The sequence below is a fragment of the Ictidomys tridecemlineatus genome, chromosome 6 (assembly GCF_052094955.1).
Source record: "Ictidomys tridecemlineatus isolate mIctTri1 chromosome 6, mIctTri1.hap1, whole genome shotgun sequence".
NCBI lineage: Eukaryota > Metazoa > Chordata > Mammalia > Rodentia > Sciuridae > Ictidomys > Ictidomys tridecemlineatus.
This window is the reverse complement of record NC_135482.1, coordinates 7,630,822-7,650,526: the sequence shown is the minus strand read 5'-3', so window position 1 is coordinate 7,650,526 and position 19,705 is coordinate 7,630,822. Positions and strand designations below refer to the sequence as shown.

Genomic DNA, 19,705 nt, shown 5'->3' with positions numbered 1-19,705 from the left:
GCAGATACATTAGATCCCTCTGAATTGTTCATTTCAATATGTTTATGTTATGTGAATTTTATATCAATAGTTGTTAAAATTTTAAAAAGTCAATGGACTCCTGTTACCCATGCTCACTGCCTGTTGGCTTCCTGCTTTGATTCACTGGATTCCAGAGAGGACACACGCTAGTCTGCCCTTGCACATTGTGTGCTTGGCTGTAAGAAAGTGAGTCCCTTCCTCAGCAGCTCCTTCAGCATGATTTTGAACTTCACCACTCAACAGGGTTGTGATCAGGTCCATGGAGGGGGGACACGTGCCATCTCGTCGTCTTCTTTTTTTTCCCCATCTCACCAGGTCTCTTTCTTCTTTCTGTAGCCAGGGCAGAAGCCTGTAGGCTTACACTAGATGTACCTAGACCCTAAGTCTCAGTGAGCTCTGTCAGAACCAATAAAACTCACAGGCCCTAGGAATCACCTCCACACATGCCCAGGACTCTCAAGACACATACACCCTGGGATTTCTGAGGTACACATACACACTTCCCCAAGATCCTAATTCATTATTTTATAATGAAATATAATGTTAATGAAGACTGGATTCTAGGATTCCCTGGCTACTAATATATCTCTCCCTGGAAAGCTGAGGGGTAATTAGAAGATTGCTTACTGAGCATGTAATAGAATATTTTATTATGCCATAAAGTCAGATTTTACCTTTGTTTGGCTGGGATGGGGGGCTGGTTTTCTTGATTTTTTATTTACTTAATAGTTTATCAGTTTAAAATCAATTAGATTAAAAACATGAAAGAACATTCTTCTTATACTTGAAGTAGACGCTTCTGTTAATCAGAAGTTAGAGTATAACTTCAGCCTCATCAGTCTTAATTCAATTCAGGTTTTTATGTTTTATTCTCCCTGTGTTGCCTTTTGTTTAAAATCTTGTATTTGGAATGCTTTCATGTTAATGCAGAAATTTATCATAGTATTTTTGGTAACAATTTGTGGCTGCCTTTGAATAAAAAGGCACAATGGTACATGCCTTCTATCTATCTGCTCAGAGGCCAACGCAGGAGCTCACAGGTTCAAGACCAGCCTGGGCAACTTGGTGAGACATTCGGCGATTTAGTGCAACTGTATCAAAGTGAAGAATGGCAGCTGACCACATTGGCACACACCTGTAATCCCAGCAACTTAGGAGGCTGAGGCAGGAGGATAACAAGTTCAAGGCCATCAATTTAGCAAGGCCCTAAGCAACTCAGCAAGACCCTGCTTCAAAATAAAAAAAATTAAACAAAAGGAGGGCTGGGGGTTTAACTCAATGTAAAGTACCCCCAGGTTCAATCCCCAGTACCCAAAAAAAAAAAAAAAAAAAGTACTGAAAGAAGACAAGTTGACAGTTATTATCAAGGTAAAACTTCAGAAGAAGCTCTTAAATATGTTCTTTGTAGGCTTAGCAACTACTACTTATAGTTTTCCCAAGGACCACTTCAGGCCTTATTTAACTTTGCTGCTATGTATGTGAGAGAGAAAACTGAATAGAACTAACACAGCTAACCAAGAGTCCATCTTATTTTTCCGTGCTTTTTGAGGTTAGGTAAGAAAATTATGTTCTGTAAAAAAAAGTCTTTGGTGACTTATCAGGAACTCCAAAGGCAAGGATATGTACTTCATTGGCCTGAATCCCCTAGAGAAAGAATCAGCTCACCTACTTTATTTGACAGTTATGTGCCTATTGATCTAAAATATATTCTATCTGTCATATGTGGCTTTCACTTGTCGAATGCAATGATCATTTTTCTTTGTATGTCTGATCTAAGCTGTTCAGAGCAGAGCTGTCTATTGCCAGGGAGGTTTTAGCTGTGGTGTTGATTTACTGACATGTCTTGGACCCCAGCTATATCATCCTTTCTCCATCATTTTTTTAAATTGAGATATTACTAATAACATCACAGAAGAGTCATTCTCAATAAAATAGTCATTAATTATTTAAGTCAGAAACACTTATTAGGCACCTGCTGTTTGTTGATGCCCTGTTTAGGCATGCCAGGTCATGTAAGACATTAGTGTTTGCATGTGGGGAACTTCAGTCAAGGTGAGAGAGGGAGCCATGCTAATCGGACCATGATACTGATAGTAAACATGTGCCTAGCCCAAAGTGGTGAATTCTTCGTGGAAAGAAGCTCCACAATGGAGACTGTGACACTTGAACTGGATTTTGTGAGAAGAAGAAAGATTTTTAAAAATTGGTTTGTTGGGGTTGGGGATGTGGCTCAAGTGGTAGCGCGCTTGCCTAGCATGTGTGAAGCACTGGGTTCGATTCTCAGCACCACGTAAAAATAAAATAAAGATATTGTGTCCACCTAAAACTAAATATTTAAAAGAAAAATTGGTTTGTTGGGGATTGGGCTATAGCTCAGTGGCAGAGCACTTGCCTAGCATATGTGAGGCACTGGGTTCAATCCTTAGCACCACATAAAAATAAATAAAATAAAGGCATGCTGTCCCATCTACATCTACAAAAATATTTTTTAAAAAAATCGGGGGGCTGGCGTTGTGGCTCAGCGGCAGAGTGCTTGCCTAGCACATGCAAGGCCCTGGGTTCGATCCTCAGCACCACATAAAAATAAATAAATAAAATAAAGATGTTGTGTCCAACTAAGAAATAAATATTTAAAAAATAAAATAAAAAGTTGGTTTGTTGCTGGGTGGGTGGGGAGGAGAGGAGTGTCATAAGCAGAGGGAGTGACATGTAGCAGGTAAGTAGTAAAGCGTGATGAGAGATGGTGAGAAGGTTTGAGTATGTTTCAGACATCTTGCTGTGTGTTATACCACACCAAAACTTAAGGACTTAAAAATCCCAGTATCCCAGGCAGAAGAACTCCAAATGATTTATGTAGACATTCCACCCTCAAGGAAACCTAACTTCCTACTCCTTAAATGTGGTTCATATAGAGGAGAAACCTATCATAACAACACCTACCTCAGCCTGGAGACCAAGGTCAGCTTTAACAGTGATATCATGTTTAATGTGTGTAACCTTAATAATAATAAAAGGTAATGAAATAGCACTTTACCCCATGACCTCCCCCAAAACCCATTACCCCAGTCTAATCATCAGAAAAGCATCAGAGTCCAATAGAGGGACTTTTTGTAAAAGTTACTCTTGTTATCATTGTGGTTTGGGGAGTGTGTGTGGTTTTGGGCCTCAAAAGTGCTCTACTATTGAGCTACATCCTCAGCCCATTATTGTTTTTAACTGGGTATGGAGGGTTTGGATTTTGAAAGTGCCTGCAGGCACTCACGGTAAAAATATTTAGCAGGCATTTTGGAGCTTAGGAGGCCAGGTGTACATTGGGAGTTCTTAACACATAGGAATAAATGAGGCCTGGGAAGTGAGAAAAGGCCCAACTGGAACTATTCCAGTGGGCCTTTGTGTGTTAGACTTTAATATTCATAAAAATTATCTTAGGTGTTTTCCTTTCCTTTCCTCCCTCCTCTCCTCTTTTTTTCTCTTCTCTCTCTCTTGCTTCTGAATCCAGGGCCTACTTTACCACTGAGCCACATAGCTAGCCCTTTATATTTTGAGACAGAATCTTGTTACATTGCATAAGCTGCTTTGAACACGCAATCATCCTGACTTGACATCTTGAGTAGCTGGGATCATGGGTAGGTGCCCCTGCACCTGGATCTTTACTTTTTAAAGTAGCTTCATTAAAGTACACTTCACTGGAGTCCAGCTCTCTGGAGGCTGAGGCAAGAGCATCACTTGATCCCAGGTTGGAGGCCAGCCTGGGCAACATAGCAAAAAGGGGAAAAAATGGGTGGGAATATAGCTCAAGGTTTCCTTCGAATGCACAAGGGCCTGGGTTCTAATCCCCAGCACCACCAAAAAAAAGGGGGGGGGCTATATTTCATATACCATAAAATTTACCCATTTGCCAGGGGTGTATATAGCTCAATGGTAAATCATGTGCTTAGCTTGTGCAAAGCCTTGGGTAAATTCTGAGTGCACACACACAGAGACACACACATTTATCCATTTAAAGTATATAGTTCAATTTTTTTTAATCACAGAGTTGTACAGCCATTTCTAGTCATAAAACCTCTCTATATCCATTAATAGTCACTCCAGTTTCCTTTCTCCTGGAATCCAATCACTAATCAACTTTCTGTTTGTATAGAATTGCCAGGGATTTTTGTTATTGTTTTTTTTTTTTTTTTTCATTTTCATCCTGGAGATTGAACCCAGGGGCTCTTTACTACTGAGATACCTCCCTAATCCTTATTTTTTTATTTTGAGATAGTGTCTTACTAAGTTTTTGAGGATCTTGGTAAGTTGTTGAGGTTGGCCTCAAAATTGCTATTCTGCCTTAGCCTCCCATGTCTCTGGGATTATAGATGTGTACCACCTCACCAGGCTCTGGAATTGCCAATTTTGGACATTTCATGTGTGTAGACTCATACAACATGTGTTTTAGAATTCAGTGTGAGCCTTCTTTCCCTTAGCAGATGTTCTCATGTTTAGCACATATCAGTACTTCATTTTTTTTTGTGGCTGACTAGTATCCCACTGTGGCTGGATATACCATATTTTGTTTATCCATTAATCAGATGATGTATATTTGAGTTGTTTATACTTTTGTCTAATATGAATAATGCTGCTGTGAACATTGTTGTACAAATTTTTGTTTGAATATATATTTTCACTTCTCTTGGTTACATACCTAGGAGTGGAATTGCTGGCCGTATGGTTTACGTTTAACTTTTTTTTTTTCTAAGTATTTTTTAGTTATAGATAGACAATATCTTTATTTATTTTTATGTGGTCCTGAGGATCGAACCCAGTGCTCATATGTTTGAGCCCCTATGTTTAACTTTTTGAGGAACTGCCCAAACTGTTTTCCAAATGGCCACACCATTTTAGATTCCCACCAGAAATATGTGAGGTTTCCTCTTGGTCCTTTGTCTTCACCAACACATGTTATTTCTGTTTTTTATTTTAGCCATTCTTGTGAATGGGAAATGCTACCTCATTGTGGATTTTTTTTCTGTTTATTTTTGTGTTTTTGTTTTGTTTTATTTTTGTACTGGGGATTGAATCCAGGGGTGCTTTACCACTGAGCTAAATCCCAGCCCTTTAAAATTGTGGGGTTTTTGTTTTGTTTTGTTTTTAAATTTTGAGTCAGGGTTTTGTTAAATTGCTGAGGCTGGCCTCAAACTTGCAATCCTCTTACCTCAGCCTACCAAGTCTCTAGAATTAAAGGCATGCATCCGTGCCTGACTCGTTTATGGTCGTGATTTACACTTCATATGCTTTTTAAGATGAAGATGCCCAGGCTCCACCTTGGATCTACTGAAACAGAATCTCAAGAGTTTGGGTCCTGGGATCTAGAATTTCTTTGTAAGCAGCCCATGTGATTCCTATGCAGATTGTAGGCATACTATAGTGGCATTGGGGGGCAGTCAGTGGATGAAGAACCATTGTGTTGTTTAAGCATCCTTTAAGAGATGAGGAAGAGCTGGAGGTGCGGCTTAGTGGTAGAGTATCTACCATGTGTGAGACCCTGGGTTGAAAACCAGATTAGCAGTGGGGGATGGGGAGTGGGGAGAGAGTGAGGCAGATATAGACTTTAGACAGCCCACACAGGGGTCCTCAACTCTTCACTCTACATTCGTTTTATTTCCTTAAGAAAAGAGACAAATTAGGGGTTGGGATTGTGGCTCGGTGGTAAATAAATATTTTTAAAAAGACAATATTTGCTTCCAATTTGTCTTTTTAAAAATATTTTTTAGTTGCAGTTGGATACAACATCATTAATTAATTAATCAATTTATTTTTATGTGATGCTGAGGATCCAACCCAGGGCCTTGCCTGTGCTGTTTGTTACTTTATACTTTTTGTATCTTAAGGCATTTTGTCTTGTTCCTGCCTTCTAGAATAAGGTAGGATAAAAATTACTACCTCTTCTGTAAACGACTCTAATACATGAAGACAGTTCTTAGTTCTTAACAGCCTGGCCGGGTCGTCCAGGATGCGTGGCCCTTTCAGTGGCTTGTGACTTCTGTTTGTTCTTTCATCTTCGTGTGTTGCCTCCACCTTGTTATGTAATGGGAGCTCCAGCCCCATCACATCTGCATGCCACATGGGAAAAAGGAAAGAACTTATCCCTTCCTCTGAGGAACTTCATGGAAGCTGTATACTGCACTCTACTTCTTTTTGACCAGTCAAAATCATCTTCAAAGGATGTGTCAGCTAAATTCATTTCTTTCTTCTTTTTTTTCTCTCAATGCTGGGATCAAATCCAAGGCCTCATGCACGCTAGGCAAGTGTTCTAGAACTGAACCACATTCCCGGTCCAAATTTGTGGTTCTTTTACTAACCAAGAAATGCTTCTTGGGCTGAGGATGTAGCTCAGTCATAGATCCTGAGCTTAGTGTATACAAGACTCTAGGGTTAATCCCCAGCACCAAAAAAAAAAAAAAAAAAGTCTTTTTACCTCAGAAGCCAATCACATTGTCCAATACACTACTGTAGTGCTGGTCTTGCCCCTTCTGTAGTTACACATCGATTCTTTTGAACCTAATGAAAAGACTTAACAATTAGAAAAAATTGTCTAAAGACTAATGTCTTTTGAGGGGAGGTTGTCAGATTATATAACCATATGGAAATGCATGGATCATGACCACCATGTGACATTATACACAAAACTTAATTTGAGCTGAGTACGTTGGCACACGACTATAATCCCAGTGTCAACAGATGTTTTCACAGTTGTATGAAGACTATGAAAATTTCTTGGTAGATTCAAAAGCACTAATGATAAATGAGAACACTTGTTCAATTGAATTTCATTTAAAAATTTTGCACTTCTAATCAGATGACACCATGAGGAATGTAAAAAAGCTAGCTGGGCTCAGTGGAACACACCTGTAATCCCCGCTATTTTGGAGGCTGAGATGTTTGATAAAGATTTACTGGCTGGTGGTTCTGTTTGAATATGGACTCACACCAAGGCTCCAGGGGCCTTTCAGAGACTCAGAATGGGATTGAGGATGTATCATGGGTCCCTGTTGTTTTAAGGCACCCAGCTTTTTGGACTGAGCAGCTGCTGGTTTCCCCAGCTTTCCAGCCTGCAGACAGCCATTGATGGGACTACCCAGCCTCTGATGGTGTAAGAAGGATTACAATTTTGAGGCCAGCCTAGGCAAAGGACCAGTTGTAAAATAAAAATTTAAGAAAGACTGGTAATGTAACTCAGTGGTGGAGTGCTTGCCTAGCATGTAGGAGGCCCAGGGTTCCATCTCTAGTACCATCAAACAGTCAATCAATTTTTACACCTGAGTATTTTCCACTTTGTGAATTATACTTCAATTTAAAAAATTTTAGGAGCTTCTACCTTTCTCTTAGTCTGCTGGAACCCCCACCCCTTTTTTGTAGTTCTGAGGATCAAACCCAGTAGCACTCTACCACTGAGCTCCCACCCGCAGTTCTACTCTCCCTCTTTTTTTTTTTTTTTTTTTGGTAATTTTGAGATAGCTGGGATTACAGGCATAAGCCAATAGCCCTGGCTCCTGTTGAAACCATTTTGAACATGATTCTGCCATCCAATGTATTAATTAACTTTTCAGCTTTAAGAAAGTATGTATTCTTTCTTTTTAAATTCCAGCACCTAGGGCTGGGGATATGGCTCAAGCAAGCGGTAGCGCGCTCGCCTAGCATTCGTGCGGCCCGGGTTGGATCCTCAGCACCACATACAAACGAAGATGTTGTGTCCGCCGAGAACTAAGAAAAAATAAATAAATGTTAAAATTCTCTCTCTCTCTGTCCCCCATTCTCTCTTTAAAAATAAATAAATAAATAAATAAATAAATAAATTCCAGCACCTAGAATAGAGGAGGCCATTGGAAAAATATGCCATTTATAAAAGGGATAGGATTTAGTAGTTTATTTGATATTGAAGAAAAGGAGATATGAAGGGTGACATCAAGTTGTCAAGCTGAGACTAGGAAGATGGGGTGTTCCTGTCAAAAGTAGGACCCATAAACAAAAAAGCAAGTTCTGGAGTGAATAGGAGGATTCTTTCTCACCTGTGGGGTTTGGGTTGCTGGTATACTGTCTGTATGACCGGGATCTGTCAAGTGAAAATACAGTGCTGGAGACAGGATAGGTCGGGCTGGAAGTACAGAATTAGAAATCACTCAAGATTTGATAGTTATGACTTCAGATTAAATTGCTGTGGCAGAATCTGAAGAGATGGGTCCAGGAATAGGACCTGGGGGAATTGTGCATAGGAAGTAGGAGGAAGAGAAACAGAATCACCAGTTAGTAAATCTTTATCAAGCATCTTATGTGAGGCTATAACCCCAGCTTCTTGGGAGGCTGGGACAGGGGGATTGCAAGTTCAGGGTCCACTTGGCAATTTAGCAAGACCCTATCTCAAAAAAAAAAAGTGTGTGTAGGGGGGCATGTAGCTCAGAGGTAGAGTGCCCCTGGGTTCAGTCCCCAGGACCTTAGCAAAAGATATATTTTGGGGAAACATTCACTAACTTGAATTTCTGTATTCAGTTAAGTATGTGGGTTTGAAAAGTTCTGTGAGTTTATTATATGTGCAGATAAAATAAGGACATTTCATTCATTCAAGGGCTCAAATTATCTGTCTGTATATCTTTAATCAGGAGATCACTGGAATATGTGTTCCACCTTGACCAGGGAGTAAACCATTAAAAAGAAAAGAAAAGGTTTGAGAGACAGATAATCCAGCAAAGGAGAGAGGGGGAATTTCAGAAATGAAGGAGAAGACAGCAGTGATTTAGCAACCTAGGGTGCAAACAGGCAAGATGGAATAGGAGACCAGCCCAAGGAATGTTCCACTCAGGACATTAGCAGATCTCCTGAGATGTTTGGCCTGATTAAAAAGATACTTCTAGCTCTGCTGGGAACATCTGAAGATGAATTAGTGAAAAATAAAAATAAACACTAAGCAAAAAAAAGGAAGAAAAAAAAAGAATGAGAAGAGGAACTTCAATTGCTGGTTCCAAGAAAAATTAAAAATTATAAAGAAAGGTAATTTATTTACAGGAAAGGAAATTAAACTATACCATTCAGTATGGTACATATGTACATATTATTTACTTAATAATAGCATTGTGTAAGCTGAATATTGATTTGAAGAAGACCAGCCGGTCACATTGGAAGATGAGTGGGAGGCAGGTTTGTTTGTTTTTTTACTTTTAAAATCTTGTATGTAAGAGAAAACAAAGGGAAAAATTAAAATCTCGTGTGTGTGTGTGTGTGTGTGTGTGTGTGTGTGTGTGTATTATGTATGTATATAAAATTGGCAGGGGGGTGGGGGTGATGGACATGCACACACAGCAGGGCCTTGCGAATGCTCCCTGAGCTGTGTCCAGCCTGGCGCTCTCTCTATTACCTCCATATAAATTCAAGTAATTTTTTTTATTAGAATATAGAAGCAGTGGGATGTAACCTGCTCTTTTAAGAATTTGGGTGGTAAAGGGAAGGGTTCAAAGCAGTCTATTTGGAGTAATAGAAGGCCAAGGCTAATTTTTCAGAATAGGAGGGATTGCAAAATATGTTGAGGGAATGGAATTATTGGAAAGGGAGAGAAATGGAAGATTTCTTTAGATAGGAGAGTCCCAGAGGAGGCAGGATAGTGTGGGTCATGAGTTTAGGACACAAGGGACATTTTGCACCTTGCAGAGAGCAATGAAGATGCAGGTTTGTAACGCAGTCACCAGAAGAACAAAAGAGAGGCCTGTGTGAGAGAAGCTGTCAGGATGGTCCTTGTCATCGTCTGAGGGAGCCTCAGCTGGATGCCTAGTGCGTGGGTTTGGGGAGTGTGAGAAGACTAGAAAGGTACCGGGGAATAGTGAGGGACCTGGTGGGGAAGGTCAGTGGATCATTCAGATCTTCGCCCCACTGCTTAGTACAGAGAAGGCATTTGGAAATTAGTCTGGCTGGGTTCTCTTCTATAGTACACAGACAAAGGTTACATTGTTTCTGTTCCCTGGCCACCTCAGGTGGGAAAGTAGGTGAACAGAGTGTGGCAGCTGGAGGGGAGGCCTCTGGAGCACTGCTGTGGAAGCCAGGAAGGGGCAGAGGAGGAAGTGCTAGAAGACACTTTCTAGAAAAGGCAACTTTGAAGCCATGTGTCAAGGTCAGTTAGAAGTTCAGGACAATGACCCAATGGGGGAAGAAGGGCCTTCTAGGCAGAGGTTCTGAAGTGGGAGTGTTGAGAGGAAGTAACAGGTTTACATTGTGAAGGAGCCAGTTGCATAGCCTTGTCCAGTGGTGCAGAGCAAGGTGCAGGGAGGCCAAGAACAAGTGGATTGGGAAGCAAACCTAGGGTATTGCTTGGGCAACTCACTGGCCCACCTGTCAGGTGAGGATCTGAAGGTTACCTTAAGGACTCCTTGCAGAGTCTGATTAAGGTTTCAAGGAGGAAGCAGAAAAGGTGGTTGTGGTCAAAGCTGGATTTCAGGACATGTGGACCTCCAGGTGAAGCAGTACGGATTGGTGGTGAGGTCCAGAGCCTGGTCTGCCCTTTTCCTAGCTGAAATGGGAAGGAGATAGACCGCTTGTCTGGGGCAGGTCGAAAGAGTGTCAGATACCTTGAGGCTCAGTGAAGTGCTCTCCTTGGGTTGTGCCATCAGATTCTTACACTGCATTGTTATCTCCTGCTTCTTGTTTTCTTTCCCACTTACCTCTTAAGTTTGGGGAGGGCTGAGACTGCTTTCATCATAACATCAACACAGCGTGTAACTCAGGAATATGTGCTCAATAAACACTTACTGAATGACTTTGGGAGAAAGGTAAGCTGGACATTTTATAAAGATAAGTGTCGATCCTGAAAATGAATTGAGAGAGAGAGAGAGAGAGAGAGGAGTGATTAGATCATCAAGTCAAGTGCATGTATACAAGAAGTTTGTGGAAAAGAGAAATAAAAAAGCAGAGGAATTGGAAGTGGATTTAAGAAAAATGGAATGGGGGTTGGGGCTGTGGCTCAGTGGTAGAGCACTTGCCTAACATGTACAAGGCACTGGGTTCAATTTTCAGCACCACATATAACAAATAAATAAAGGTCCATCAATAACTAATAAAAATTTAAAAAGAAGAATGGGCTGATGGTGGTGTAGTGCACATTGTGGAGGAGATGAAGGAAGGAGCAACATGAGTTTGAAGCCAGCCTGGGCAATATAGGGAGACCCATCTCTTATAAACAAACACAAAAACAAACAAAACCCAGGAGATGGCAATAAGGAGCAGTGACCTTTCTGAACTGTTTTTATTGCCTTCTGAGTTGATAGAGAGTAGGAAAAGGTATGAATCCTGTCAAAAGAGATAGTGTTTGGGAAAAACATTTGATTAGCATTTAAAATAAAGTAGGAATTTGAATTTATGTGGAGTGGAAGGGAGAGAGTATACTAAGGGGTCTTGGCAAGCGGAAGCATTATGGCTGCACCAGTGGTGGGCCTGTAATTCCAGTGTTTCGGGAATTGGAAATAGAAGGAGCTTGAGTTCTAGGCCCACCTCATCTTGCTAAAGACCCTGTCTCAAAATAAAAAATAAAAAAGGTTGGGGATGTAGCTCAATGGTACAGTGCCTCTGGGTCAATCAAATCCCTAGTACTCCCTACCTCCAAAAAGAAGAGGGAAAACTAGAGTCAGCACTCTGTAGCTTTAGGTTTCAAACCCATGGATTCAATTAACCGTGGATTGAAAATATTGGGGGGACAAACTGCATCTATACTGAACAGTACGTACTTTGGTTGTTGTCCTTATCTCCTAAGTGATATAGTGTAACTGTTTGTATAGTATTTTATTTACATTGTATCAAGTATTATAAGTAATCAAGAGATGATTAGAGATAATCTAGATGATTTAAATGTGTAAAGGATGTATATAGATTATATTGAAACATTATAGTATTTTATATAAGGGATCTGAGAATCTGAGGACATGGGTATCCCCCATGGGTGGGTGGTGTCTTGGGATCAATCCCCTGCAAAAGATGAGGCGTGGAGGAGGGCTGTAGGGCAGGCAGTGTGTGGCACCAGGGATTCCGAAAGCTTGAGGGAGGCAGAAGAGCTGAATTCTTACCACTTCTTTATCTGGTGTTTGGGGTGAACTTTTCCTCAGCCTTCAAAACTGATTTCAGAGTTTCCTTTCTAGAAAGCTCTCCTGACATCAGGCACTCCCTCCTCTGATCCTCCCCTTGCCTGAACATCTACCCTGCAATGCCTCCCTGCACCTGTTTCTAGAAGGCAGTGAGCCTTGAAGGTGACAGAGTACCCTTGAAGAATTTTGAGCAGAGAAGTAAATGCAATCATATTTGCATTTTGCAAAGTATATTTATAAATGTAAGTGGTTTGGAGAATGGATTAAAGTGGGATGGGACCCAGAAGCACAAAGACCAGTGAGAAGGCTTCGGTAACAATGACGTTTAGAGTAGCTGGCAGTTGAGAAGGAGTCAGCGATATGAGAGCTGTTTATGAGATAGAAGCTGTAGCATGTAGGGAGTCAGTAAATGTGGGGTTAATGAGAAAAAGCAGAGGATTTAAATCAATGATAGGTTTTTTTGTTAGAGGACTTTAGTAAATGGTGGTATCATTCACAGAAATAGGGATGTAAATAGAGGACATTTGGGGACTAAGATAACGTTTCATTTTGGACCTGTTGGACCATCCAAATAGAATAGGAGAGCTGGAGTTAAGATCTGGGAGCTGATCAGGAGGTTCTTAAAGCTGGGTATGTAGCTCAGTAGTAGAGTGCTTGCTTAGCATGTGAAAGGTCCTGGATTGGATCCCCAGCACCATCCCCCATTTTTTAAAAAATTATAGGTAAATCCTTTTTTATTATTTTACTAGTAAACAGATCAAGGCACACAATTTAGAACTCTTTCGTTGGAGGGGACCTAAAGAAGAAGGATCAAGAAAATTTCATGATGTATACAATTTGGAATATAGGTATTCTTGGTTTTTGTTTTTTGCTTTTGTGGTATTGAAGATTAAATCAAGGGCTTTGCATGTTCTAGGCACATACTCTACCACTGAGCTACAGTCTCAGGCTTTTCATTTTATTTTTAGATAGTGCCTTGCTAAGTTGACCAGGCTGGCCTTGAACTTGAGATCCTTCTGTTTCACTCTCTATCAAGCAGCTGGGATTGTAGGCATGTGCTACCATGCTCCCTGACATTCTTGTCTTTGAGAAAATGGTTTACACTTAAAGTTCCAAGACACTTAATACGTTTTAAACAATTTTCATTTTATTTTTTCCAAATTAAAATAGGACATTTGTATGATTAAAGGCATAAAATGTACAACTCAATGATTTTTTTTTTTAAAGAGAGAGAGAATTTTTTTTTAATATTTATTTATTTCTTTAGTTCTCGGTGGACACAACATCTTTGTTGGTATGTGGCGCTGAGGATCGAACCCGGGCTGCACGCATGCCAGGCGAGCGCGCTACCGCTTGAGCCACTTCCCCAGCCCGATAATGATTTTTTAGAAAATTATGTGCATATTGTTGTAACTACAGCTCAGATCCAGATGTAGATCATCTCTGGCTCTTTCTAAGTCTCTCTCTATAACATTGTCACCTCTTCCCTCTTTCTCATCTAGAGGTTTTACTTTATTTTTATTTTTTTATTTTTGTGGTGCTGGGGATTGAACACAGGTTTGTCACATGCTTGGCAAGTGCTCTATGCCCTGATCTACAGCCCCAGGTCCAAGTTCTTAGAACTCTGTAAATTTAGGATGGGAGAATGAATCTTTTCTCTCCTTGGCAAAGCCCTGTGGGCTATAGAATCAGGAAGTCCATGAGAAAGAAAGAAAAGTCAAGTGAATTTCACCGTATATGCAGTGTATATCTTTTGTTATTCTTGCTTCTCCTTCTGCTGTTTTCTCTTTTTATTGGAAATAAAATAAACTTCTCATTTTTCTGTTCTTTTTGAGAAATAGCTTCTCTTACCAATATTTCACCTCCTCTCATTTCTGAGACATGATGAACTGTGGAGAGGATAGTATTCCTGGAAAGCTATTTTTTTTGTTTGGATGTCATCATGGTGTGTATCTGTGGTGCTCTTGTCTGTCTTCTAGATCATTCGGTCTTGTGAAAAATGGACTGTTTTGCTGGTGTGATGATGCAGGCCTGTAATCCCAGCCCCAGCAACTTCGTGAGGCCCTGTCTCAAAGTTAAAAATTTGAAAGGGCCAAGGGTATATAGCTCAGTGGTAAAGTGCCTCTGTATTCAATTTCCAGTACCAAAAAAAAAAGAAAAGAAATGGACTTTATTTTTCTTAGTGGGGAATAGTCCATCTATATCCTTGAATACATCTATTTGATTTTTAACATTACACCTTTTGGGGGAGTTTTCATAGGGCTGTTAAACCTATTTGTAGAGGTGACTTTATTTCTGTCACTTATCTTTCTTTATAGACCAGTAAATTTCTGGAATAGTAAAATGGTTCTCTTTTCTTTGAAAATTTATGTAAGCCATATACATATATCTGTATATACCATCTATATCACATATATCTATATACAGTTATGAAGAAAACAACACCTATTGTAGAGACCAACAGATAGAACGTAACTATACCTCAGAACTCTCCATGTACTCCTCCCTGAGTGAATTTCCTCCCTCATCATATCCCCTCCCACCGTAAGTCAGTTACTACCTAAATGTTGTATTAAACTTTTCCATTTTCCATTTTTATGGGTTTTTTTATGGCCATCTACACATAGATTTGTCTCCACACACACACTGAGTGTCCCTTGTCTTAATTCCTGGAATTGGAAGTGTTTCCAGTTTGAGAGTTTGAGATTTTGAAATATTTGCATAGACTTCACAGATTGAACCATCCCTAATCTGAAAATCTGAAATTGAAATGCTCTGATTGGATTTCCAAATTAGGGGTGCTTATGCTGTATGCGATTTAAAATGTATATATTTGAGCTCTATATTAATGAAATTATATTGTACTTGTAGAGTCAGCCTTCTCCCTTCTGTGAGTTCCACATCCATGGATAGATTCACTCAACCATAGATAGAAATATTCAGAAAAAAAGAAAAAAAAAACTACAGCTGGCTCTGTGGCTCAGTGGATAGCATATTGGACTTCTACCTATACCTACAATGGCCATTCAGGGGGAAAAAAAATTACACCTATACCAAGCATGTTCAGACTTTTTTCCTTGTTATCATTCCTTAAATAACACAGTGTAAGAACTTTTTACATAGCATTTACATTATATAAGATATTATAGAAAATCTAGAGGTGAGTTAAAGTACACAGAGGATGCACATGGGTTATATGCATGTGTTGTTTCTTTTATATAAAGGACTTGAGTGTCAGTGAATTTTGATACCCATAGGGAAGGAAGTTGTCCTTAAACCAGTCCTCTGTGATACCAAGGGATAACTTTGTTGTTGTTGTTGTGCTGTTTTGTTTTGACAGTGTTGGGCTTCACACATACCAGGTAAGTGTTCTACCACTGAGCCACATCCCCAGCCTGGGATGACTATTCTTTTGTGTCTTGTTTCTTTCACTCAGTGTTAACTTTTTGTAACTCATCCAGGTTGAAGCATGTAGCTGTAGTTCATTCATTTTTCACGTAGCATAGCATTCTGTTGTCTGAGAGCATCAGAGCCTATTTGTCTATTTCACTGTTGATGGATAGTTCTGTATTTTTTTCTGTTAAAATAATACTGCTATAAATATATTTGCATGTGTGCAAAAGCATCTTTAGAGTAGATAGCTAGAAATACAGTTAGAAATTTGTATAGTAAGGCTATGGTTGTAGCTCAGTGGTAAAACGCTTGCCCAACACATGTGAGGCACTGGGTTTGATCCTCAGCATCACATAAAAATAAATAAATAAAATGAATGTATTGTGTCAATCTACAACTTAAAAAAAAAAAAGCCTTGAAAAAATAGGAAGAAATTTGTATAGTAAGTACATGTTGCTATGTAGCAGGGAATGGCAAAAACTGTTTTCAAAGTAATTGTACCAATTTTTCCCTCCTGTTGGGAGTGGGTGAAAGCTACTGTTGCTTGGCCAGTGCTTGCTATTGCTAGACTTTTTCATTCTAGCCAACCTGGTGGTTGCAAAATGATCTCTCTTTGTGATTTCAGTTTGCATTTTCCTGACTGACATGAGATTAAGCGTCTTTTCATATGCATAAGTCTCAGTGGAACTCTTATTTAGTTATTTTGCAGACTTTTTGAGTAGGTTGTTTTTCTCATTGATTCATAGTCTTTCTTTTACATTCCAGATGCAAATCCTTTGTTACATGAGGTGCAAATCAACATGATTCCTTTTTCATTCAGCAAATCTAGTCACCCAAGGAGAAGTACCTTAAGCAAATCTGGAGAGTGAAGAAGAATGAAAACCACAGGCCCTAAGCTTCTGGCCAAGCTACTGCAGTGTCATGGCCCTGTGCACAGGCAGAGCCTGGCACTTTGGAGTGAGTTGCATATTACTTAGTGGGTGCATCTAACCTATGGTTCTTGCCTTTGCAGGTGGAACAGGAGGATTTTGTAATGGAAGGGCATGGCAAGACTCCACCTCCTGGTGAAGAAAGCAAACAGTGAGTCACTGTTTATTTAAAAAGGGTTCTGTCACAGATCCTTGGAAACACTTTGGTTCAACAAGCTGAGAGTATATTTGCTGGGATGTATACATTGGAGATATTGTGGAACTCACCAGTTGCTTTGGTGCTCTTAATGCATTTCTTCTATTTATAGACTGACTAACTGGAGGGACAAGAAAGTTGGCTTTGTAATTTTTCACACTTGACTAATCAAAATTTATATTATGCCTTTGCAAAGTCTTTAAGGCTCAGGATGTTCCAAATTGAACTAATTCATTTTGGTTGTTTTCCAAAGAAAGTGTAAAATAGTACATCCTTTTCTTAGCAATGTCTTTATGAAGTGAACTAAACAGACTGCGCCTACATTCCAAGTTTGAATTTATTTCAATAGTACTTCCTGAAATTCTATTCCATTTGGTTATTTACACTTCTGATCATTGTTTAAATACAAATTGTTTCCCTAAAGGAACAGGAATTATAATTAACATAATTTAGCCAACATTTTAAACAATACAGGATCTCTCCTTGGACTTTTTCAAGGGTGATTGGTTTTAAACCTGAAATTTGGAGTCTGCTGCATAGCTTTTTGGTGAAAAAAATTGAGTAGTTGATTTTTTTTCTCCCTCTGTCACAGAATTTGAAAAATTGTATTGTAGAGTAGACCAGTTTTTCATATGCCCTTTTAAAGGAAAAAAACTTCAGACTGGCTTAAAGTACTAACAGAACTACTATTTTTTTCTTGAGACTTGTAGTCTCCTAATGAGATGGTGATTCATGGAATTTATTGAAAAATCTGTGGAAACCCCTCTTCTTCATTTTTTCTTCCTAGAAAAGTCGTTTAATTTTGGTCTGTCTTAAGAAAATTATGTCTCCGAAACCCTTAGGAATGAATTATACAGAAGAGATTATGCTGCCACGAGGCCAGAGTCATTAAAGGAAAATGGTTTGTCTTGTATTTGTTGTGAATGGAAACCAGGATATTTTCACAGCCAGTTTACTTTGCTAACCTAGCAGTTTTAAAAATAGCCCACAGTATAAATTCTAACTTTGCTGTATTCTGTCAAATGCACTTACATCCGCATGAACTGATGGAATCAATTCATCTTCAGCAAATTAGAATGCCAGACATGAAATCCCAATGGAATGACAGGAGAATCACTTTTAAGTGCTTTTCTTCCTGCCTCACATCCACTCCCCGACCTCACACTCCAGTCAAAGGTCTTGTGATATAGAAATCATAGCTCCATGGTTCAGGGGCTTTCAGTGCATGAGTTCTTGGTTAGATGTCTTTTTGATCTGTCATTTCCACTCATTGTAGCATGTTGTCTCCATTTTACTCAGAAATCAGGGTAGGTAACTTGTTTACCATAATAATTCAACTTACAGTGGAACTTAGGATTTGAACCCAGATCCTTCTAGCTTTAGAGTTTTTTTCCTTTATTGGCCTGGTTTTTTGCAGTGCTGGGGATTGAACCCCAGGGCCTTGTGCATGCTGGGCCAATGAGCTACATCCCCAGCACTGAAGTGTTTTTTTTTTTTTTTTTAATTTTTGATAGATCTTTGTTATATTTATTTATTTATTTATATGTGGTTCTGAGAATTGAACCCAGTGCCTCACACATGCCAGGCAAGTGCCCCCGCCCCAGCCCCCCTCCCCAGTGTTTTATAGTGTGTACTCTCAGATCTCTGTCATCCTTGCATACAGTTGTCAAGATCAAAGTCTCATGAATAAGAGGGAGTTGGAGGAAACAATGACAGTGGCATTAAAGCTTTTTGTTTTTTAAATATATATTTTTAGTTGTCAATGGACCTTTATTATATGTATTTATATGCAGTGCTGAGAATGGAACCCAGGCCCTCACACATGCTAGGCAAGTGCTCTACTAGTGAGACAGAACCCCAGCCTCATTTAAAGCTTATTTTTAGGCACAGATGAAAGTTCTGTTCTCTAGAGGGTATCCCTCTCCCAAACAAACCAGTCTTGGGGTTGGGGATTTAGCTCAGTGGCAGAGCGCACCTGTAAGGAGTAGGTTGTTTTTCTCATTATTCATAGTTGTTCTGAGTTTGGTCTTCAGCCCTGGGGGGGAATAAACAAAACAAGGTAACCAGTTTTTATCTTTAAAAACCACTTGGGTAACCTCTACTCTGAATCAGCTTCTTCAGGAAACATCCCAGGGGCAGATTCTGTAAAAGTTATGTTATACGTCCTGTGCTTCTTTCAGAGAGTTTCAAATAGCCTAGCAGACTTGAACATTTTGTATAATAGCCTTGCTGTTCACACAGCTCCTGCTGCCTGACTCTTTTCACAGATGCATTGTCTGGGTTGGGCCTAGTCTATATTAAAGTATAAAGCAGAAATGAGTCTTCTCACTGGGCACTCCTTGGTAGACCTACTCACCACTCAGTGAGTTTGGGGAGTAAAGGTGCTGTGTTCATTTGTTTGACGAAACAGTTTTAAAAGTTTTTCATTTACATAAAATTTTTGCAGTGCTGGGTATCAAACCCAGGGCCTTGCATATTCTAGGCAAGAGTTCTACTTTTGATCTACATCTTCAGCCCTAAAAATTAATTTATTTTAATGTTAGAACTATAGTTGGCCACTGATTATTTATTTACTTATTTTTTAAAAATATCTTTATTTTGTTTATTTTTATGTGGTGCTGAGGATCGAACCCAGTGCCTCCCACGTGCTAGGCAAGCGCTCTACCGCTGAGCCAGAACCCCAGCCCTGGCCACTGATTATTTATGTACTTTATAAATATGAATGAATCTTGGATAGGAGGACTTAAGAACTGATTGGTTCACAGCAGACCCTAAAAGTGACACATTGCTGAATGATTTAAGAAATTCCCCTCCTCCTCCTCCTCCTCCTCCTCCTCTTCCTCCTCCTCCTCTTCCTCCTCCTCCTCCTCCTCCCCTCCCCTCCTCCTCCTCCTCCTCCTCTCCTCTTCCTCCTCTCCTCCTCCTCCTCCTCCTCCTCCTCCTCCTCCTCCTCCTCCTCCTCCTCCTCCTCCTCCTCTTCTTCTTCTTCTCCTCCTCCTCCTCCTCAATTATGGCACATGCCTATAATTACAGCAACTTGGGAAGTTAAGGCAGAAGGATGGCAAGTTTGA

General features: G+C 39.8%; 2 protein-coding genes across 4 annotated transcripts in view; both read left to right on the top strand.

Annotated features, from left to right (window-relative positions):
- Fam83f (family with sequence similarity 83 member F) overlaps nucleotides 1-7,794 on the top strand; it is a 122,125-nt gene extending 114,331 nt beyond the window's left edge. The window contains exon 8 of the transcript XR_013440224.1: nucleotides 7,649-7,794. The gene's annotated coding sequence lies outside the window, so the exon portion shown is untranslated. The remainder of the gene's footprint in view (nucleotides 1-7,648) is intronic.
- Nucleotides 1-19,705, top strand: part of Tnrc6b (trinucleotide repeat containing adaptor 6B) — a 248,970-nt gene that overhangs the window by 70,934 nt on the left and 158,331 nt on the right. For all 3 annotated transcript variants that reach the window (XM_078052689.1, XM_078052688.1, XM_078052690.1), the window contains one exon: nucleotides 16,522-16,589. In XM_078052689.1, coding sequence (XP_077908815.1) covers nucleotides 16,522-16,589 — 68 coding nt within the window. Of the gene's footprint in view, nucleotides 1-16,521; nucleotides 16,590-19,705 lie in introns of those variants that run through there.